Source organism: Chiloscyllium punctatum, chromosome 6 (assembly GCF_047496795.1).
Source record: "Chiloscyllium punctatum isolate Juve2018m chromosome 6, sChiPun1.3, whole genome shotgun sequence".
NCBI classification, from domain to species: Eukaryota; Metazoa; Chordata; class Chondrichthyes; order Orectolobiformes; family Hemiscylliidae; genus Chiloscyllium; species Chiloscyllium punctatum.
The window spans coordinates 37,504,388-37,526,964 of NC_092744.1; the positions used below are offsets into that span (position 1 = coordinate 37,504,388).

At 37.2% G+C, this 22,577-nt stretch overlaps 1 protein-coding gene across 3 annotated transcripts in view; it reads left to right on the forward strand.

Moving 5' to 3' along the window:
• Positions 1-22,376, forward strand: part of atp11b (ATPase phospholipid transporting 11B) — a 174,629-nt gene extending 152,253 nt beyond the window's left edge. For all 3 annotated transcript variants that reach the window (XR_011960884.1, XM_072572445.1, XM_072572446.1), the window contains 2 exons: positions 16,642-16,775; positions 19,623-22,376. Coding sequence is in view for 2 of the 3 variants with exons in the window: in XM_072572445.1 (XP_072428546.1) it covers positions 16,642-16,775; positions 19,623-19,716 (228 nt within the window). In the remaining variant the exon portion in view is untranslated. The remainder of the gene's footprint in view (positions 1-16,641; positions 16,776-19,622) is intronic.
• Positions 22,377-22,577: the final 201 nt, after the last annotated feature.

Here is a 22,577-nt window from a genome sequence, read left to right on the forward strand (position 1 = left end):
AATCCTGCTGAGACCAACTGAGGAGCAAACCTTTGAATTCTTCCTAGTTTGTGTTACTCGGTCTTCAGAGGCAAGATATTTAACATATCCATTTAGTATTTTTTAAATATGTAATCCTAGCTGCTCAATTAGTAGTAATAGTCAATAATAGCTGCTCTGTTATTTGCCTTTTGTTTTGTGAAAGCAAATTGGAAGTATGTGGAAATTGATTTGATTTTTTTATGTCACAATATGCATAAGTGGAGAAAAATGTATAAATATGGGAATAGGATGTAATGCTAGCTGTCCTTTTTTACAATCATGATTTTTTTTTTGAATTATGGTTGATTCTGTTGTTTTAGATATGTTCAGAAGTTTCCCATCTGTGCTGACAGTACAGTTGAGAAGTCTTGTGGTTCAGCTTACAATACAATGACTTTGGTTATAGCTGTATGAATATTTGTATACTGTCTTTATATAAACATAGCTGTGATATTTAGTTATGGTTGGTCAGATTTTAGGATAATGCAGGAATCATTTAATTCTCTCAAACTGATATTACGATGCTAACTTGCTATTAAATTCATAAACAATTTTCTGACAGTTAATATAGTGAACTTGTCTACTGTGAATTAAACTGTGCTTTAGTTGCATGTAGTACAGAATGTGAGAGATTTCTTAATAGTAGGTTTTTACCCCCACTTTTTTATATCTCCTCATTAAAAAGACTGATACTGAAGTTCTGTTCTTTGGACTACACTAGTAATACTTTGGCTAGAACCCAACACTGAATAACCAAGAGCTGCAGACAATTAGCTCTGAAGGTCAATACAGCCAACTCAATAATTCGTTCTCACCTATAACACATAACTTGCATATGCTGCATAATTTTTCTGTTGAATTCACTTCCTATCCAGTGACCAAAAAAAAGCCCATTCTCACAGTTGCCTCACCTGAGATTAGTGCACATAATTTAGTGTCTTTCTGCTCATGATTTAGAACCACAAAGTAACTACTTCTATCCACAGCTGGAGAAACTTCTAAAGAGTATTATTTCCTCATGTACGTTTGGTTTAGTTATGGATATTAATTGCACTGAGCAGCAAAATATTTCCCTACTTTTTCAGGAATTAATTGAAGCGAAGTGCATTTTTGATTCATCAAGTTAAATTGATTGTAAATTATTTTCTCAACATAACATCCAGTTGAATTGTATCGTCTTCATCAAACAATTTAAAGTTGGTTAGAATCAGACTGTGGTATACTTCGGTTCTAAACCAGAAGCTTGAACTAATGATCTGTAGATTTGAACTCCATTCCCATCACTGCAGCTGGGGGATTTAAATGCCATTAATTCAAAAAAGAGTCTGCAGTAAATTTCTAATGTTGATAAATGTGACAATGTAACTTCTGTACTTTTTAAAAAAAAAAATCTCTTCATGATTGTCCCGAAGGTGTGGAATCTGTCCTTATCTGCTCTGGCACTTATCACTCCAAGATGGCCAACAATACCATTTGCCTTCTGAGATGGCCCCTTGATAGCCAAAGAAACAGTTCACCACCACATTCTTGAGGACATTTGGGCACAGGCAATAAATGTTGACCTGGCCAATATATAAAAACAAATTAACTTGCAACTTGTCTATATCGGTTTTATATCCTCATACAGAAGCAATGAGTTCATCAGTACAATTCCACACGCTGTAGCATTAGATTCATGTGCTAAGATAGCATTCTGCACTGTGCCATGTCCGGGATATCTTTAGTCCTGAGACTCATGGCTTTTCTATCCTTTAGAAGGAAGAGGACCAAAGTAAAATCAGCTCAGTATATGCTTCTGCTGAAAGCAGGAACAGAGGGAAGAAAAGTGGGTGACCGCTAGTTCATTTTTCCAGCTAGCAGGAAAGTTCTTAACTGTAGGTAGAATTTCTATTCCTAATGGTGTCAAGGCATTTGTGTTTTGTGCATTGTCTTGCTTCAAGTGGACTAGAAGTTTGTTGCAATTTATTTAGGTGAATGTTGGAACATATTGTTGACTTGCTTGGAACAGGGTGCATGCTCTTTATTGAATTGAAATATTATATCAAATGCCTGTTAAATTCTATATTGAAATGTATTTGATCCTGTGTTTAACTCATCCATAGAATTCTTGACTAACTTTGTTTTATTAACCTTAAATGCGATAGCATTTTAGATTTGTGCTTTTTGTGGTAAACCAACTTTTCACAATGCATGTGATGCATGAAAATAAAATCAAATAGTCACAGTTTGAACACGAGAAATTTGCCCGGCATCCAACAAAGGTCTTTGGTTTCTTCCTCTGTTACATTGGCGTGGTTAGCTTTATCATGATTGTCACTTGCAATTTTTTAAAAATATATTTAAATGTGAATTTTGATACCTCCTATTTAAGGCAGTCATGACCAGTTTCAGTATAAATTGGAGTATCTGGGTTTTGAAAGAATCTGGCCAACTACTGGTCATCGTTTCATAATATATAAATTCTATGGGAAAATTTCAAGGAAGACATATTTTAAATAGGGAATTAAATCACCACTGGCTGAAATAAATATATAATTGCTCTAAGATAATCTGTAATTTTGAATGAACGGTCTATATCAAGTCTACATGGTCCACACTCCAACATATTATAAATTACACACGTTCCAGTTTGCCACTTTAATCAACAATTGTGTTTTCTCTGACTAAAATGTCAGAAAAGTAGATGAGGAAATGACAATCATAAACCGATCCAAATCCAAGAATTGCAATACTTGAACAGCTGTACCTCAACTGTACTTAAGGGGTTAAAAAGAACCTTAAAAAAAACACACTCTTATTAGAATATTTCTGGGAATATTTGCACCGCTTTCGAAAATGGGCATACCCCTAGCAGGAAAATGCTGTAAAGCATGCCGGTTCAATTTGTACCTGATCGATTTATTGCTGCACAGATCACTGCTGAGCACATGGTGTTGGTGATAGGTGAGTAACTGTCTACCTTTCCCACTACTTTTCAAGTCCTCTTTCTGTACTTCGGAGTTGTATCATTTATACTGTTTACTCCCTTGCCTAGTTTGTAAGGCCAAATGTGTGACAATGAATTTCTCCAAATTGTATTCCATTTTCCACTTCCCTGCTATCCTGATAATTGAAGGCAATCTGCAGCCTCCAACCTCTCAATTAGCTACACAACCAATTTTTGTATTACCAGTCAAAATTTTTCCAATAATTTGCCCACTGAAGTTAGGCTAAACTAACCTCTAATTATTTCTCTAAAAATAATGGTCCATGCCTCTGTTACTTCCTCCCTTGTACCTCTTGACCGTTTGAGATACATATCATCTGTAATTTACCACTTTCAAAGATGTTAAGCTTCTTTAATGTTGCCTCTTTTTACTGAGATAACATCAGTAGTTCACCCATATTTAGGGAACCTAATCACCCCTTTCTCTTAAATAGAGTAACCAAATCTGAATAGCTTATTTTCAAAATTAGGGCTAAATTATCTATCATTGGCATTCTGTTTTCTTAATTAAACCCAATGGTACAATTTTATATTTACAGCAAAATATTCACAAAACTGCAAACTAACTTCTGAAAGAAAATCTAACCGTATTTTGCCTTCATATGTAAATAAGATTCTAATGTTTCATATGGAACTTCATTCCAGCTGCAGGGGTATCAATATTTAATTTCTTTGTACAAATGTACCTCTTTGATTCAGCTTGTGCCACAAATGCATTTTACTCCCAGGTCAGGTACAAAATCCCAACATTTCTATAAATACATACAGACTACCCACACAATGTACAGGCTCAAAAGAACTACAGATATTGGAGATCTGAAACCCCACTGTTCCATCTGCCCAAAATACAAATTGCTGGAGAAACTCTGCAGGTCTGACAGCATCTGTACAGAGGAAAGTTAATGTTTGGAGTCCAGTGACCCTCCTTCAATCCTCAATAGTCCATTTTTACCTTTTTTTCCCAAAATCCACCAACTGTACTGTGCAGGCAAACCACTTGTTTCTGCTCCATAGAACTAACTTGTTCTAACCTTGAATCGATTTCCCCCCCCCCCCTCCCCCCCCTTCCTGTTGTCCAATTTCTTACCACCTGCATCCCCAATTCTTTGAATGCTTTGCATCAGTTTAAAAATTTCCAGTTTGCGGGCACTAGCTGCCACCTCATCACCATGGACGTGTGCAATCATTCCACATGTCCATCCTCCAGGTTTGTCTTAAGATTCTCTGCTCCCATTCAGTGCCATCATCCTGTGACCTTGCCACGATTGTCCACACTTTGAACAATTTCTCCTTTAAATCCTCTCCTTCACTTTTTCTTCAGATCAAAAATGGTGCTAGGAGTATTTTCGTGTGCTCCAGTTATGCCTGTCTCTTTGTGGGATACGTGGAACATTCCTCCTAGTCCTCATACGGTATCTCTCCCCAACTCTGTCTTGTGCATCAGTGACATTATTGGTGCTGCATCTCTCTCTGTCTCCTGGAATTGGAAAAATTTATCAATGTTGTCTCCAATTTTCATCTTTCCCTCATCTTTACCTGATTGATCCTTGATCTTTGACTCATCCCTTCCTTGACATCTGTTTCTGTTTCTGGGAACAGGCTGGCCATCGATATCTGTTGCAAATCCAACAACTTTGTTACCTGGACTATACACCCTCACACCCTACCTAATGTATGGGCTCCATCACATTCTCCCAGTTTCTCTGTCTTCTGGATTTCTGTGATAGACATTTGTGCTTCACAAAGCAGCCAGCCAGTATGCATTTTGTCTCCCCAGAGTAGAGGAGACCACACTGCAAGCAGCGACTACTGTAGGGAGATCGAGTGAAGTGCAGGTAAATCACTGCTTCCAGTTGCCTGCAAACTCAATGCACCACAGTGTTGCTATGCCAGCATTTCTGTCTTAGACCTGGTACAGTGCTCTAACAAGGCTTGCTGAAAGAATAACACCTTATCTTCTGCTTGGGGACCTTGCATGTTTCTGGAATCAATATTGAATTCAACAATTTTAGAGCATAAGCAACATCTTCCATGTCTGCTGCCTACCCTTACAATCCCTGGTCCTGTCATTAAATGGGTTGTTTTCAGCACAGCCAACCATTTTCAACTACACCTATTATGACCAATCTAGGTTTTGTTCTTCAGCTTACTATTCCTTTGCCTGTCTTTTTTTCCCTTCTCTCTCTTGGTCCTATCAGTTCACTCCTTTTCCCCCAAAACCCCATCAGTAAATAAATATCACCTTTTTATAGCAGCTATTGGATCTGAAGAGGAGTCACTGGGCTTGAAACTCTTCATAAATACTGCCAAACCTGCTGAGCTTTGCCAGCAATTTCTGCTTTTTCTTTATCTATATTCAGAATCAGGGTGGCATGGTGGCTTAGTGGTTAGCACTGTTACCTCAGGGTCCCAGGTTCTATTCCAGCCTCGGGCAACTGTCCGCGTGGAGTTTGCACATTCTCCCTGTGCCTGCATGGGTTTCCTCCGGGTACTCTGGTTTCCTCCCACAGCCCAAAGATGTGCAGGTCCGGTGAATTGGCCATGCTAAATTGCCTATAGTATTATGGACATTAGTCAGAGGGAAATGGGTCTGGGTCGGTACTCTTTGGAGGGTCGGTGTGGACTGGTTGGGCTGAAGAGCCTGCTCCCACACTGTAGGGAATCTAGTCTAATCTCTTTAGTTCCAACTCTCACTCTCTGAAGGCTGCTGTACTTTGCATTATCATTTCATACTTTTGTTTCATTTGATGCTTAACACATAACTTTATAATTTTGATGTGAAACATCACAAGCTCCAACAGCTCTTGACTATCGATGCCTCTCCAGATCTTTTTCCTTTTCACTTCCCTATGACTTACTTTGTGTCCATGATATCTGGTAGCCTTATCCCTCTGACTCTAAATGATCACTTCAATGAATTTCAAGTTTGACATGAGGCTGAACTCTTCTTTTGCTTTCTTGCAAATACCCAATTCTTCTTCTGGACTACACAACCCTGCACAATGGAGCCTTCTTTTGGACTTCAGTATTCTACCTCCACCTGGATCCCACCATCTACTCTTGTTTCATCTTTTGAGAACTGCTCACCGTGTCAGTATTTCAATTTCTGCACCTGTCTCATCATTCTCATCTGTCTCCCTCTGACTTCGCTGTGGTCCATTTTCTCAGATCATCATTTTGCCTTCTGACAAGGTTGGTGTGATATGTTGATTTTCTTCCTCTGTGGCTAAAAAGCCTTTTCCAAAGCTTCCTCTTTCCTCCGTTTTGATCACGTGACCCACTTAATGACATCAAGGCTAGCATTCATGCTAATCTTATTTTTTTCTGGGTGGACCTCCGAGGAATGAGTGTCCAGAATCAGAGGTCATTGCAAACAGTGTTGGCATGCTAATCAATGTATGTGGACCCTCAGAGTGGCAGCATCATGCACACACGCATAACTTAAAGGGAGAATTGATCAAACCATGTTTTCAGGATTGTTGTTCCCTGGAGATGCTCTTCCATGACCTTTAACATCATCATCCTTGAATACTAAATAGTCCACTTTCCATCCCTCCCATAATCCATGATCTGGGTTTGGATGTAAATTTAAGAGGCATGTTTGTAAGTTTGTGGATAACACTAAAATAGTTAGTATAGTCGACAGTGAAGATGGTTATCTAAGATTACAAAGGGATCTTGATCAATTGGGCCAATGGACTGAGGTGTGGCATATGGAATTTAATGTGGATAAATGCAAGGTATTGCATTTTAATAAAACAAACCAAGGCAGGTCTTATGCAGCTAATGGTAGGACACTAGATAGTGTTGTCAAACAGAAACCGAGGAGTTCAGGTACATAGTTCCTTGAAAGTAGTCACAAGTAGACAGCGTGGTTAAGAAGGAGTTTAGCACGCTTGCCTTCATTGCTCAGACCATTAAGTATAGGAATTGGTACATTATGTTGAAGTTGGACCGTATGTTAGTGAGGCCACTTTTGGAATATTGTGTACAGTTCCGACTGCCCTGCTTTAAGACGGATGATATAAAATTGGAGAGGATTCAGAAAAGATTTACCACGATGTTGCCAGGACAGGAGGGTTTCAGTTATGAGGATAGGCTGGGGTTTTTTTCACTGGAATGTAGGTGGTTGAGAGATGAACTTTATTGAGTTTTATAAAATCTGAGGGGCATAGATAAAGTGAATAGCAAAGGTCTTTTCCCTAGAGTGGGGGAGTTCAAAACTAGGGGGTATATTTTTAAGGAGAGAGTTAAAAGATTGAAGAGACTTGAGGAGCAACTTTTTCTGTGGATGATTCATATGTGAATGAACTGTCAGAGGAAGTGGTAGTTGCAGATAGAATTACAACATTTAAAAGATGTTTGGATAGATAAATGACTAGCAAAGATTTAGAGGGATGTGGGACTGCTTTAGTTTGGGAGACTTGGTGCACGTGGATGAGTTGGACTGAAAGTACTGTTTCTGTGCTGCATGACTCTCCTGGTGGGTAAGTCATTTCAGTCTGCTGCTTCCCCATTAAACTGATTGCTTCCTAACTTATACATTTTTTTAAAAAACTCTCAGACAATTCCTTCCCTATTTCGTCCATCTTCCATTCTGCTGCTATATCCTGGAACAGTATGCTTTTTACCATGGGGACACAGTTCTACAATTCTACTGATGACTTCTCTCCATCCACCCCACAACCTCAGCAGATGCATGACTTTGATAAGAGAAAGTCCAACTAATCACCCACCAGCTTCATACATCACTTGAACTAATTCTCACGTTTTATCAAACTCTTTTTAAACTCCTTTCTTCCAAATAAATGGTGTTGCTCTGGATACTGCCATTAGTCCTAGCTATGCCTGCCTTTTTATTTTGTGGGGTACATCTATGCTGTCAATGCTTCGTTTTAACACAACCAACAGTTCTTGCATTGGTGACAGAGCTCAGGACTGTGTCCATTCCATTTTCTGCATTTCTGTTCTCACCCCTTTCCTTGCTTCCCAGGATAATTTTCCAACACTTCCAATGTAACACCTACACCAAAAGCATCTTTCCCCTCCTTTCTACACTCAGCATTTTGTAAGGATTGTTCCTTCCATGGACTACTCCTCAATCACACAATCCCTTTTCCTGTAGCATCTTTCCTTAAGTGCAGCAGGTTCAATTTTTCCCCACCCTCTTAAACTCAAGCGAATGAGTGATTTCTGAATGCTGCTCTCAGTTTTGCATACATTATTTGGCAAGACAGTGACAGTGATGATGTCACTGAAGTAGTAAGCCAGAGGCCAAGCTGAATTTAATGAATTGGAAATACAAGTTCAAACCACTCAATCACAGCTGGTGGAATTTAAATTCAATTAATGGTCCAGAATTTAAAATCTAGTTTCAAAACTACTGTTATTAAAACTGATCATTGTAAAAACTCATACAGTTAATTATTGACATGTAAAGAAGGAAATCAACCATCTTACTTGCTCTGGCCCACTTGTACCTCCCAGCTTCTAACAATCCAATTGACTCCTAACTGCTGTCTCAAAGATGCTTCAAGATGAGTAATCAACCCAGCAAAAGTGATAATATGACCTGAAAAATATTGAGTAGACTAAGTGCAGATTGTGCGACCACTTTGCAGAACACCTTCATTCATCCTGCAAGCATGACCCCAAATAACCAATCATTGCCATTTTAATTCTTGACCTTCCCCTCTCTCTGCCGTCAGCCTACGGCAGGGTTTCAGTAAAGCTTAATGTCAGCTCGAGGATTTGTCTTTCAATTTGGCACATTAAACCTTGTGTACTCAACACTGAGCTTGCCAATTTCAGACCAAAATCTCTGCCCAAGTTTTGTTTCCTGTTTCAAGTCATAACCAGATGCTGCATTTTTCTTTATTCTATAAAGTTCTTCCTCATATCCTCTTGGAATTTCTTATCCAAAACCTTCAGCCTCTGTCCTCTAATATCATCAACTAATGGGGATCATTTTTTTTGTGTACCTTTATCAAAATCTTGTAAACCTCCACTAAATCCCCATTCTGTCTCTCTTTGAAAGAGAACTTCAGCTTCTCCAACTAGACTTTGTCCAAAAATCTATTATCCCTGGAACTGTTCTAGTAAATCCCTTTTTCAACTTGTTAACTACCTATATATCCTTCATAAGGTATGGTGATCACATTTTGTGCAATATTCTGATTATGGCTTACTCAGGGTTTTATACAGGTTTGACATCACTTTCCTACACTTGTACTAATTGCTTCTATTGCCCAATTTTCACTAAAATGTTTCACCTTATACTTCTCTCTTAAATTTATTACATATCTGCCTATTCAGTCAGTGTGTGTATTGCAGGTGATTGGTATATTGTTCAGTCAGCCACACTTCCAATTTTGGTATTACCAATAACTTCTGAAGTTTGCTGTGTTCCAATATCATACACCCTTAATGGAAGCCATAGTTGACGATACTGCAGTCAAAAAAAAATTATATTAGCATGTTATTTTCTGTCACTAGGGCCACTTTTATCCAAGCTGACACTGATCCTACCATTCCACGAGCATTAATTTTGTTAGTTAGCATTGTCAAGTCTTCTCTTAAAACCCCTGGTTCAACAACCATTGCATGCTCTTCATCAATCTTCTCCTGTCATTGAAAAGTTAAATTACTTTAATTAAGCCCTATCTCCCATTTCCATATCCATGATCGCTATCCCAAAGAACTCAAGCTTCAAGTACCTGTTGATTTAATTCCTCTGATTTGTATTATCTGTAAAACCTAATCCACCACCAACCAGACTGCCCTGTAGTTACTAGGAATGTTCTTCTATCCTTTCTTGACTAAGGTTTTCACATTTGTCGCTCTCCAAACATATTAAACTTTTTCATCATCTCCTTTATCTGGGTTCAATTCCCGCCTCAGGCGACTGACTGTGGAGTTTGCACGTTCTCCCCGTGTCTGCGTGGGTTTCCTCCGGGTGCTCCGGTTTCCTCCCACAGTCCAAAGATGTGCAGGTCAGGTGAATTGGCCATGCTAAATTGCCCGTAGTGTTAGGTAAGGGGTAGATGTAGGGGTATGGGTGGGTTGCGCTTCGGCGGGGCGGTGTGGACTTGTTGGGCCGAAGGGCCTGTTTCCACACTGTAAGTAATCTAATCTTATCAATTTTCACTTATTAGCTTTAGGGTGTAGGTTTGCTCACTGAGCTGTAGGTTTGATATCCTATCTGGATAGGTAACATCTTCAGTGGCGACCTCCAAGTGAAGCGAAGCTGTTGTCTTCTGCTTTCTATTTATATCTTTCTCCTGGATGGGGTTCCTGGGGTTTGTGGTGATGTCATTTCCTGTTCGTTTTCTGAGGAGTTGTTAGATGGCATCTGGATCTATGTGTTTGTTTATGACGTTGTGGTTAGAGCGCCCAGCCTCTAGGAATTCTCTGGCATGTTTTTGTTTAGCCTGTCCCAGGATAGAAGTGTTGTCCCAGTCGAAATGGTGGGTTTTTTTTTCCGTGTGCAGGGCTACGAGGGAGAGAGGGTCGTGTCTTTTTGTGGCTAGCTGGTGTTCGTGTATCCTGGTGGCTAATTTTCTTCCCGTTTGTCCTACGTAGTGTTTGTGGCAGTCCTTGCATGGAATTTTATAGATGACGTTGGTTTTGTTCATGGGTTGTAATGGGTCTTTTAAGTTTGTGTTTGAGAGTGTTAGTGGGTTTGTGTGCTTTGGCTGTACTATCTGCATTTTTTACCAATGTATTGTCAGAATCCTCTTGGTTAACACTGCTACAGAGTACTCATTAAACATTACATCCTTGCCCTGCGCCACACCTCCTTTATCCTCTTTACCTTTGTTTGTGCCATAACGTTTCTATGGTGTTCTATACTGGTAGATGATTTTCAATTCTCTTTAGTTGTAATTGATAACTTTTTTTTCTGTTTACCATATAATTTTACTTCTCAATCTTTCTTCCACCCCCCCCCCCCCCCCCCCACCAACCCCCTCACTGTTTTTGGTACAGTTCACACTTGAATACATTAATGTGCATCATAACCTATTTTACTTTGTTTTATTGATCTTTCAACATGCCCCCCCCCATTGTTCTCTTAACGATTGGTTATGTTACAGCTTTTCCTGTCAACCTAATTTCTGTTTTACCAGAGTAGATCCTTCTGATAATGTCATTTTTAAGTTCTACTTTAGGCTACTTGTTGGTCTCCATTGTTAATCTAAATCTCAGCATAGAATAGCATAGAATGTCTGCATGGGTTTGCTCCTGGTGCTGCAGTTTCCTCCCACAGTCTAAAGATATGCAGGTTAGGTGGATTAGCCATGGGAAATTCAGAGTTACAAGGATGGAATCGGGGGAAGGGGGTCCAGGTGGGATGCTCTTTTGGCGGGTTGCTGTGGACTCAGTGGGCCAAATGGTTGATTCCACACTCTAGGGATTCTGTGAATTAGGCAATTGGTCACTCTTCCCCAGTGTTCTCACCTGCAAATTGTTCCATCCTTGGCACTGCCCAAAACTGTTATCATTCAATTACTTATAGATCCAGCTAAATTCCAATGGTGACCTTTAATGTTCAAAGCTCAGAACTAAAATAACAAAATCTGTGTACGTTTTCAGAACAAAGACTGCATATCAATTAAGAAGCTAAAACATTCCCTGAAGACACTTTCAACCAAAGCACCAACCCAAGCTGATTGTCCTGTCATTTCTAAGGCTTATGAGCAGTTGTAATTTTGAAGGCTAATAAACATGAATAAATTTTCATTGACCAATTTCAATGCCATGCACCAATAGGGAAAAAGGTCTAACTCAATTAAAGAATTCCACACCATTTAAAGGGCATTTCCTGGGATGCACCACGCTAATTATATTGGTTTAGTGCTTATGCTCAGGTAAGTGTAATGACTTCATGCTGATCTAGGCGTTTCAGTGGGCAACTCTAATAGAAAAGCACTTCCAATAGCAACTTCTTCATTTACTCATTATGCAAATACAAATTGCTGGAGATCATTAGCCAATTTATACATTAATAAAAGTGAGTAATTTAGCCTGCTATTTTTTATATAGAATCTGGCCCAATATTGCCACGATTTTGTCAACCTCTTCACAGCTGTCGACTTGATGTTTGTGAAAAAGCAACTAAAATCTGTATGCATTCTATCTTTAACTGGGTCAGTCAGAATTATGATGAGGCAAATTTTACATTGACGCAATGAGTTGCTCTGTAGGTTTGTTATTACAGCTATTAGACTATTTTAATTCCTTCAGTTCATTTCAGAGGTGTAAATACTAAAAGATATTTTGAACAGAGACAGAGTCTAAATGAACAAGTAGAAAATTGATACGATACTGACGCTGGTTGAATGTTTGATCTTGCAACGACCAGAAACTGCTGAAAATGTTTGCAAAAGTTGCATAGTCTTTTAATGAGCTTTCTGATACAATGTGTTTTTTTATACCCACCTGAATGTCTTCCTTCACTGTGATCTAATTGAATGAAACAATAGCAACAACATCTGTGTAGCTTATTTAATGTTACAAAATGCCCCAAATGCTGATCTGACGCAATTTAAATGGAACCAAATAGCAACACTAGGTCAGGTGACTGAACGTTTAGAGGTGGACATAAAGAAATCACACTTTTTTTTGAAAGCTTGTATTTTAAATCTGAGACAAACATAGCAATTGTTGAAAATGCAAGTGAGAGTGCAGCTCAATATTTGGTCTTCCTCCTGTCGGAGTTTGTTTTGTCTTCTATGAGATGTTGGGATCACTGATTTGATCACCATTCACTACTCACCCCTTACAACTTTCAAAAAAGGTGATAGTGAGCTGTCTTCTTGAACCACTGCAATCCATGCATTGTTAGTGCACCCAAAGTGCTCTCACGAAAGGAGTTCCAGGACTTTGCTTCAGTGATGGTAAAAGAATGGTGATATAGTTCAAAGTCAGAATGATCTATAGCATGGAATGGAGCTTGCAGATGATGTTCCCATGTATCTGTTGCATTTCCTAACAGATCATGGGGATCTGGACACAGCTATTGAATGAGGCTTGACCAGTTGCTTCAGTGCTCATTGTTGGCATTGTGTTCATGATTCAGGCTGTGAAAATGGTGGTGGATGGAGTGCCAACCAACAACTGCTTGTTGAGTTGTGCATCATTACATCCTGTTCATGTGTGTGAAGACCATTCCTGATATGTGCCTTTGTAAGCTGTGGGCATGCTTTGGGTAGTCGGAAGACGTGTTACATTCGTCGAAATTCACAACTTTTGACCTGCCTTTGTGACCACGGCATTCATATGGCTGACCAGTTCAATTTCTGGTCAATAAGCCCTTCACCCTCTAGATGCTGGCACTTGGGAGGTTCAACAATGATAATGCAATTGAATCAAAGAAATGATCATTGCCTACTGCTTGTGGACTGTGAAGAGGAGGCAGTGGCCTGGTGGTATAGTCCAAGTTTAATCCAGAAACCTAGCTAATGTTCCAGGGACCTGGGTATGAATTCTACTATGCCAGATGGTAGAATTTGAATATAGGTGGTAGAATTAGAATCTGCTAATGATCATGAAGCCATTGTTGGTTGCCAGAAAAACCCATCTGGCTCTGTCCTTCAGAGAAGGAAATCTACTATCCTCAATGGTCTGGCCCACATGTGACTCCAGACCCTATTTAGTTGACTCTCAACTCTCTTCTGAAATGGCCTAGTAAGCCACAGTTTAATAGCAACTCAGGGAATTCAATAAATCTTAGTCAGCCACCAATGTCCACAATCCCATGATTTGATTGTTTTTTAAATGTCTGAATGTTGCCCATATCTTGCTATTTGGGCATGGACTGATTCAGTACCTGATAAGTCATTTTTAAAAATTGTATTCATGGGATATGGGTGATATTGGTTCGGCCAACATTTATTGCCCATCCCTAATTGCCCAGAGTCAACCACAATGCTGTGGGTCTGGAGTCACACGTAGGCTGGACCAAATAAGGGTAGCAGTTTTGATTTTATGAATATTAACTCAAAGGATTCTTTCATTCCTTAGCATGATCACTAGGATCTAATACAGTTGATGTGTTGAATCCTTTGTGTGTGAAGTTTGCTTTTTGATTTAGAACAAGTGTTCCAAATTCTGTTCCATGTTAGACATGGAACATCCAATGAAGTAGTGTCATACAATTCCAGTGTCTACTTTCAGGAAGTACTCAATGTGAGAGAGAAAGCTTAACTGGCATCTGATGTTCCAAGATCAAGTACCTTATTAACCCTCACCTTCAAGGCTCCCAAATCAATAATGACAAAATGGTAAATATCTAATTGAGAAGCGGTACCAGTGCAGCAAAAGTTCATGGAGTGCTTCATAGAAGAATTTTTTTCAATATTGATTTGTTTCCATTGGAATCACAGATGATTGGGCAAATGTCATATCTTGGCATATAATTGTTGCAGTTGTCTCAGGAAATTGCATGAGTTATATGTTTTTCTGTTGAAATGAAATGTTTGTTAGTTGAAACAAACAGGAATTTAGCTTTGTGTTCATGACTTTTTTTAAAAGCTAAGCAATTTTTTTTCTCTTTTGGGCGTGATCGTTAGAGAAATCATTAACTGGAGATTTTTTAAAAAACGTGGCTATCTTCCTAGTGGTTTGGAGCCACTAAGTAACTCATTCTAACTCATTCTAATATTTCTGATGAAGGGCTTTTGCCTGAAACATCGATTTTTCCTGCTCCTCGGATGCTGTCTGAACTGCTGTGCTTTTCCAGCACCACTCTAAACTAGAATCTGGTTTCCAGCATCTGCAGTCCTTGTTTTTACCTAACTGAGGAAACAGTCTCTGGCATGAAGAATTCCAAAAATGCTTATGCCCAGGAGAAACCCCCTCAGCTGCAACCGTGTCAAGCTCTCTGAGCATTATGCTTTTCACTGAGAACATTTCTTTCTTGCAACTCCAGAGGGTGTTTACCTATTGTACTCTATTTCTTCCCAGGACATTCTCTTAATTTGTGGAATCAATCTGTTAAGCCTTTGTTGTATCTCACCTAAGTATGTATATCCTGCTTTAGCTGAGAACAAAACACACAGCAATAATCCAGCTGATGTCTCCCCTCAGCCCAATAATACTTTGAGCAAGACTTCCTTACTCTTGCACTTCCAAGAAAGACTAACATCTCATTTGCATTCCTAATTCCTTGCTCTACGTTCAAGTTAACTCTGTGATTTGTATAGCAGGACACTTTTAAATCCCTCTGAATATCAATAATTATATTATATTATCTTTTTAAACACTTCATTTCATTAACAGACTGGGGCTCAAAAGTATAATTAAATGATGTCCTCCTGAAAAAAAGAGCATTGGTCTTCCAAGCTCCAAACCCCAATCCCTTGGATACTGCAGCGGTTTCTGTGTTAATTTTGATTTCTGTGTGAAGTTGAGTTAATGAAAGTATATCAGTTTGCTTGCAGTATAATGCTTCAAAACTAACAGATTTTCTACATAAGTTACCTTGTGCCTTTTCCTTCCTTGTAATCTCTCTTTGAGTCTATCTTTACTTCTGCTTTTGCAATGGGCTCCAAATGTGTGAAGGTATATTTTTGATTGTGTGGGATTCAAATTTCTTACTGGGACAATGTTCTCAGTTGCTTTCTGCAAAGTATAAGAATGATCTAATTGCATATGATATATGGGGAATGCCAGAGTTCGATGGTTTAATTGCATTTTGTTGGCACCTATAGAATGTGGGTTTGTGTTAAGAGTGGTATTATATTTCTTTTTGATAGAATTTTGTTGTAAATGTCTCCACTTCTGGAATCATCTATACTCCTCACCTTTGGACTTAGTTAATTTCCTCTCCTCCCCAATTAACAGCCAGTGTGGATTTCTTGGTAAAGGAGCAACCCAAATTTGAACGATTAGATGTTTGTTTATAAGATGTTAGTAACTTATCTGGCATGTACTTCAAGTTATCATCAGACTTAGCAATGTACTTGTTATTATATCTCATGATTGAGAGCTACACTTATTTTGGTTAATGTTTCTGGTTAAATGGTTTTTGAACCGTATCTGACTTGAGCATAATGCATTGTGAATTGTTCAATACAAATATGTGCATTTGTAAATATTATAGAGAGCATAAGTTTCATGTGTTATTGTTTAATTCAAATGGTTGTCTTCTCGTTGTATCAGATTTCTTCTTCCTTCAAGATACTTTCCTTCACACACACAGAGTCATTCTGAACAAAGTCCTTTGTTAATGAGTCTCCATTTGAAGTACTCATTTATAGAGTGAGATGCTTGTTGGTGGTTCTATATCACCAACCCTTTTGTTTTTCATTCTTCCAGTCCATGATGAGATGTCTTATCATAAAGTCCAGCTCAGGACTTGAAGTAATCAACAGCGGTTGAATTGTCATTACAAATTAGATTTTGAGAGTCTATTCCAAAAAGGTCTCAACTGCTGGTTCATTTATTTAATTGCAACTTAAACATAATAAAAAGTTAAATGATAATTCACAAACCTAAATACACAAGAGTCCAAAGTAAATATATATAGCAAAATAATACCTTAATTATTCATTATATTTGTAAGTAATGACTGTAAGTGTATGTCATTGAACACCATGTTTCTTGCAAATAATTTTATTACTTCTGTCCTGTAGCTCATGGAACCCAATTCTGGCATCACCTGTATGGAATCGATCTGCTGTTACTCAAGAGGAGAAACAGTATGTTCACCTCTTAGAAGAATACTAGATCAAATAATGGGAAGGTGCAAACCCTTGCGAGTTAACAGGTGTGGAATTTCTCTAAGTAGATTGTGCTGCAAGCATTTCCCTTACAAACTTGAACATGAGGGCCCTGCTACTGTTGATGTATAGAACAGCTGTAGGTGTGCCTTGATAAAACTAAAGACTGTTCCTGTTTCTAAAATATTTTAAAATGTTGGGAGAAACACTTAAATTTGCAACAGGACTGGCGAGCACGATTAATTTCAGCGTTAAGACAAAGTTAACTGAAATTATTAGTTATCAAAATATTTTATATTGTCTGCTGTTTGTGTTGAGTGTAAGTGAGAGTTTCCTGTCATTCTTTAGTTTGTCTAAATGATCAGATTTTTTTCCAAATGGGAGCTTTCAAACTGTTATGGTTATGTGGATCTTCAGGTTTATGTTGAGGTTGCTTTCCTCTGTTAATTAATAATTGTTTCCAACTAATAACTTCCAAGTCTATATCTCCTAATTTTGAAATATTTTCAGTTTTATCTTAGTTGTAAATTTCTGTGGAGAACTTGTGTGGTGCCTTTTGTACTAGTTCATTTTTATTTTGAGTTGCTGTTTACAAAGCACCTATATGCTTAACAAAGGCTCAATTACTTTGCATATGGTTATCCAACAAAGTGATATGATAGAGCACAATCTAAGCACGTTTACCTTTTATAAAATGGCCAGCATTGAATGAGCTTTGGCGGAAAATTTTAATATAAATGAGTTAGTGAGCTAAATCTACGTTGGCAATTTATTTGTCCTGTCATTGTATGAAAAAGAATATCTTGCTATGCTTCACCAACTTTTCTAAAGCAGCCAGATATTCTTGCTGGTTAACTTGAGCAAATGAAAGAGCTTAAATCTTGGAAGGGTGTGCTGGTACTGTAATTGTGTGCAGTATCACTATCTTTAATATCACAAGTTGAGATTCAAATCTTATCATTTCATTAATTGATTTTTTTTAAAGCATCCATTCTATTCAAATGTTCATCCTAATTTCTTTTATCATTTTCTTTGCTAAGTCATGTTTGTGCTTAAAGGATAATTCTAAGCGCATTGGTTTGCAAAGTAAGCAGATTGTGTTTCTAATGCAAGTTTACTGATGTGAAGCATTAGATTTTTGACGGGAATTACTTTTTAAAGCAGTCAGTAGTCAATGTTTTTAACTTTTTCTGGAATCAATTTTCCATTTTGTAAATTAGCTGTGGTTTGTCCCATTAAAATGTTTGGAGACTGAAAATACACAGCAAAAGGAAAACATTGGTTCTTTTAACTTTTTTGTTAATTTTATGATCGTAATTTGATCGTTTTCAGTGGAGGGACCAGTGAATATTCCATATTCTTTTAAAAATGTAAAGTATTTTTAATTTTTGTTGCTCTAAATGAATTCTCATAGCTGCTTTTAGAAATAGAGCTATTGGTGTACAAATAGAAATGATCAAATAAAGAAGCAAAGGCCTTGCTTTTTCACAAATCTTTTTACATCAGTAAGCTGTGTTCCTAGCCATTGAAGTTATTCTGAGACACCAATTCCCATTCAGCAAAATTGCACAAATCGTAATAAGATAACTTTGAGTAAATTCCCTTCTCCTTTTCAAAAATCAAGGAATTTTTTGCACCCATCTGAATGGCAGGCAGGATTCACTGTTTTATAAAGGCATTTCAGACAATGCGATGACAAAGTTCTTCAATAGTGCACTGACACTATTTATGGGTTCAAGTCACTAATGTTAAGCTTGCATCCACGAACATCTGACTGAAGCGTGCTACAACTGAGCCCAGAATAACTTAGATATTTTTGCCCCTGTCTTGTTGGGGGTGATGGAACGCATCAGTCTAGGACTGAATAGACCAGAGGATGAATATGATGGAGTTGTTTCTTTCTTTTGGAGGTTGAAACTTTTATGCATAAAACTAATTCTGTAAATTGAAGTTGTCAGCTAACAATTAGTGTGTGAGTTTTTTGTTTGGAATATGTGGACTTGTTGGACCAAACAGTATTTTCTCAATGATGGTTTATGGTATTATTTCTTACACTGTGTGGTTTTTCTATATTTCTCTCTCTCGTTCTTCCCAAGCATTCTAAATAGTTCCTTTCCATATTGAAATTGAGTTGTCCCAACATTCTGTAATATTATTCACTCTTTCTCTGTACCTCGCAACTTCAGAAGACCTCCGTTGATTTGGCTTTCTTTGGCATCTGCAAGTTTTAAATCTTTACTTTAGCATCACCTGACTTGTCTTATCTCCTGTTCTTTCCTCTTTTCAACTTTGGTGTTCTGACCTATGGGCCTTCGTTGAGATTTCTCCATTTTAAAACAGGTTAGCCTACACAATTCATTCAGTTAAGTTATCGATTTAAAAGTCTGAATAACAAATTGAGTTACACAGGTTATGTTCATGTTTTGCGTACTTTGAGACTTTATTAATACTTTGAGTTTTAAAAACATTTATATAGAAATTGAAACATTTTGAAGAAAGTTTCAACCCTCTTCAAAGTGAATACCTCCTGTGATTTTTTTTAATCTAGTATTATATTTGTAATCAATTAATTTTGTGAGAATTGTTTTCCTTTTCAAAGAATTAGAATAAATTGGTTAACCAGTCAGAGGTAGCATATCAACACTGTCTTAAAATTTTATGAGCTAATAGGAATTTCCTAAGTTTTAATTCAAAAGTGCAATTTGTATTTTATCAAGAAAGTTCATGCTAAAATTGTTAATTTCTGTCTTTTGGCTAATTTAAATGCTTTTGGTTCATTAGTGTCTGGCGTAAAAATTGTAATATTGACTGGTTAAATTCTTAACTTTTTTTTTTATATTTGCATAATTTCCACATTACAGTGTACATACCAAATTGTCAATTTTTTTCTTTAGATGTTGGAGCGACCTTGATCCTTGCTACACTAATGACAGAAGCATCTTAACACTCTCATCAATGGATGGTTCCTCAAATGCTTCAGTGGTTTAACAGTTGAGTGTAGACATGATAGTTATTGTGTCTTTGTCTTCTGTTCCTGTTTCAATTCCCAATTTAATTCTGAGTCATGGGGATGGATGAAAATATTTATCAAGGTCTGTCTGTGACCATCTGTTTTATTTTTGCATGTATATCTAATTGCAGCCCAAAGATGATAGTAAATTGTATAAGAAAAAGGGGCAGAAAGTGACAATTAAATTTGTATTTATTTGTAAATAGTTGTAACCTCATTTTCCTCTTTTTACAAGATGTCCTATTTCTGGAGCTATATTTTTCTAATTTTTGTTTTTTGGATAGGAAAGGTTAGGGATTGGAATGGTGGAAACATCCCTTTGGTACATTTCAGGGCTGAATCTGCACTATGGCCAAGTCCAGTTTTTTTTGATATTTTGAAGTAGCTGTTCTGTCCAAAAGTGGCATGCGATTTGTTCTTGTAAAACTCAAGTGATAATATCCTTATCATTCTAATTGCTCCTGTGGCTGGATGGCTAACACAGTGAACAGGTGGGTAGAAGCAGTCTGAACTTGATGGAAATGCATTGCAAGCTAGTGTAACAAGGGATACTCCAAGTTAACACCTTTTAAAATGTCTGCTTTTTTGAAATGAAAATGTTGATCAATTTCTTGTATTTAGTGTACAGAATCTATCTTGATCAGAAACTGGTTTTGTGGTGTTTCCAAAATTGGTTACACAGGATCTTTGAATTTGAGTTTGTTATCCTGTAAATTTTCTGTAAATTAAACTGAATTGAAAATTAGCTTTGTGAATGCAGAAGTGACAAACCAGGAATAATATTTTTACAATTTACTTGAACTTCCAGCACCTGCCAACTATTTAGCAGATTTGGAAATGCCAGGTGCTTATCAGGATTCCAAGACTAAATTCTGATTTATTTTAACAAATTGCGTAAGTTGGGTTATGAAGTAAGGGTTAAGACTATTGCTGGACATCATACTGGCGCATACCTTTTGAGACTGATCTATACATCTTCTTTCAACCTGAAAAATCTAGTAATCTGGATAATAATACTTGCATCTGATATCCACTAAAATTGGTTATAGATGTTGGTTTCTGAGATATCTGCAAAGGAAAATACTGTATTGTCAACAAATTAATGCTGGCAAATAACTAGTAAGTGCAACAACTGGTCAAAAGTGGAAGTTGCACTGATAGTAATTTGCTTCCCATCTATATCCAAATTTTGCAGAATATATTCAGTATTACTGATCTGAATTATGTCAACCTTTCCCATATACTGATTATTTAACAGCAGTTAAATAGTACACACAGAGCAGCAAAATGCTATAATGTGGATTTTATTTTCAAAGAAGGGGTAAATGTCAAAATGAGATTATTTTTAAATTTCCTTTCATTCATTGAATTGAAAGAGTTCCTCCGCAAAGGTTCAATGTTTATCCCATTGGCTAGTGGAAAATAATTTCTGAACTTCCTATTTATGAATTTCTTGCATGTTTTCTTGAAATTGGTTTCTTGAAATTGGTCTTTTAGAAGTGTGGCTGAATATTAATAAGGTTTTTATGTACTGTCCCCAAATATACAGGCACTATTATCTAACCAATTATCGGTGCAGTGTTTTAAAAAAAAATTACCCAGCACAATTTTTTTTTATTTTTCAACTAGCCAATCTCCAAAGCCATGATTTTATTTTCTTCATATGTCTATAGTAACAGATTTTCCAGTCAAAATGGTTCAAATTATAAATTAGAAGGGTATAAGGTACAATTGGTCAGGAATGTATATTACATTCAGTTTGACACAGTTTTCAATGGGAAGATCTGTGAATACAGGAGGCAAGTATAAAAGGAGAAAAATCTCACTAGCTGTTAATGATTGGTTGCGGTATTTGAGTGCAAGGACATGGCACAGTCAACCCTGCCTTTACGTAAGCTTTTGAAATTTCACTTACAGCCACACTCCTAATTAAGGTAATATTAGGAGATTTGTAAGGTAACTATTTGGTGGTGGCAATTGTACTCCATTAGCTAGTGGAATAGGAAGTCCAAAGTTCTATCATCGGGCAAAACACATCTTTTATAAATACAATAAACTCATTTATTCATATTTCAGTTCAAAATCATGGACACCTACCCAATGCAGAAAAAGAAAAAGTTGCAGATCCACTTTAAAGGTGTTAGATTTGTAACAGTTGCTGACTTTGCATGGATCTCTCTTAAAGTTAAACTTTGAATTTAATAATTGTCTTGCAAATTTTGAAATATTTACAAAAAGGTTTTTTAATGTGAGTTGAGATTTAATTTGGATTGAATCTGAACAAAATGTGCCTTGTAAATTTGGTTTGAGAAGGGAAAGAAATTATTTATTAGAATGTAACATTTCCAAGCTTGAGCAACTTTATAAATCTGATCCAGTATATGTGTGATGTGATCTTGACCTGTTTCAGCATGTTTCTATAGTCCCTTTCAGTGATGGAATGGGAGTGGTTCAATTTGGCTTGACAGCTGGTAACTTTCTTTTCATGTAGCAAATAATGAGGCAGATGCTTAAGCTGTGAGGATCCCCAAAGCCTTGTTTGTGTCCAGTGATACTTTAGTCTGAAAGGTACATTGATGCAAATGCTTTTGATATGTTTTACATTAGCAATAAAAAACTGAAAATTTTCGATCTCTGACACCAGTTATCATTCTGTGTTTGCATTATGTTTTTATTGAAATTGTTCCTCTGTTGGTTTTTCTCATTCCTAAACCACTCTGGTATCACTTTTCCAATAAAAAAATTATATTCATATTCACTAATAAACAAAGGGAAAAATTAAAGTTAAAATTTTGTGTTTTGTATTCATGTAATCCCATCTGTTACAGTCACGCACAAC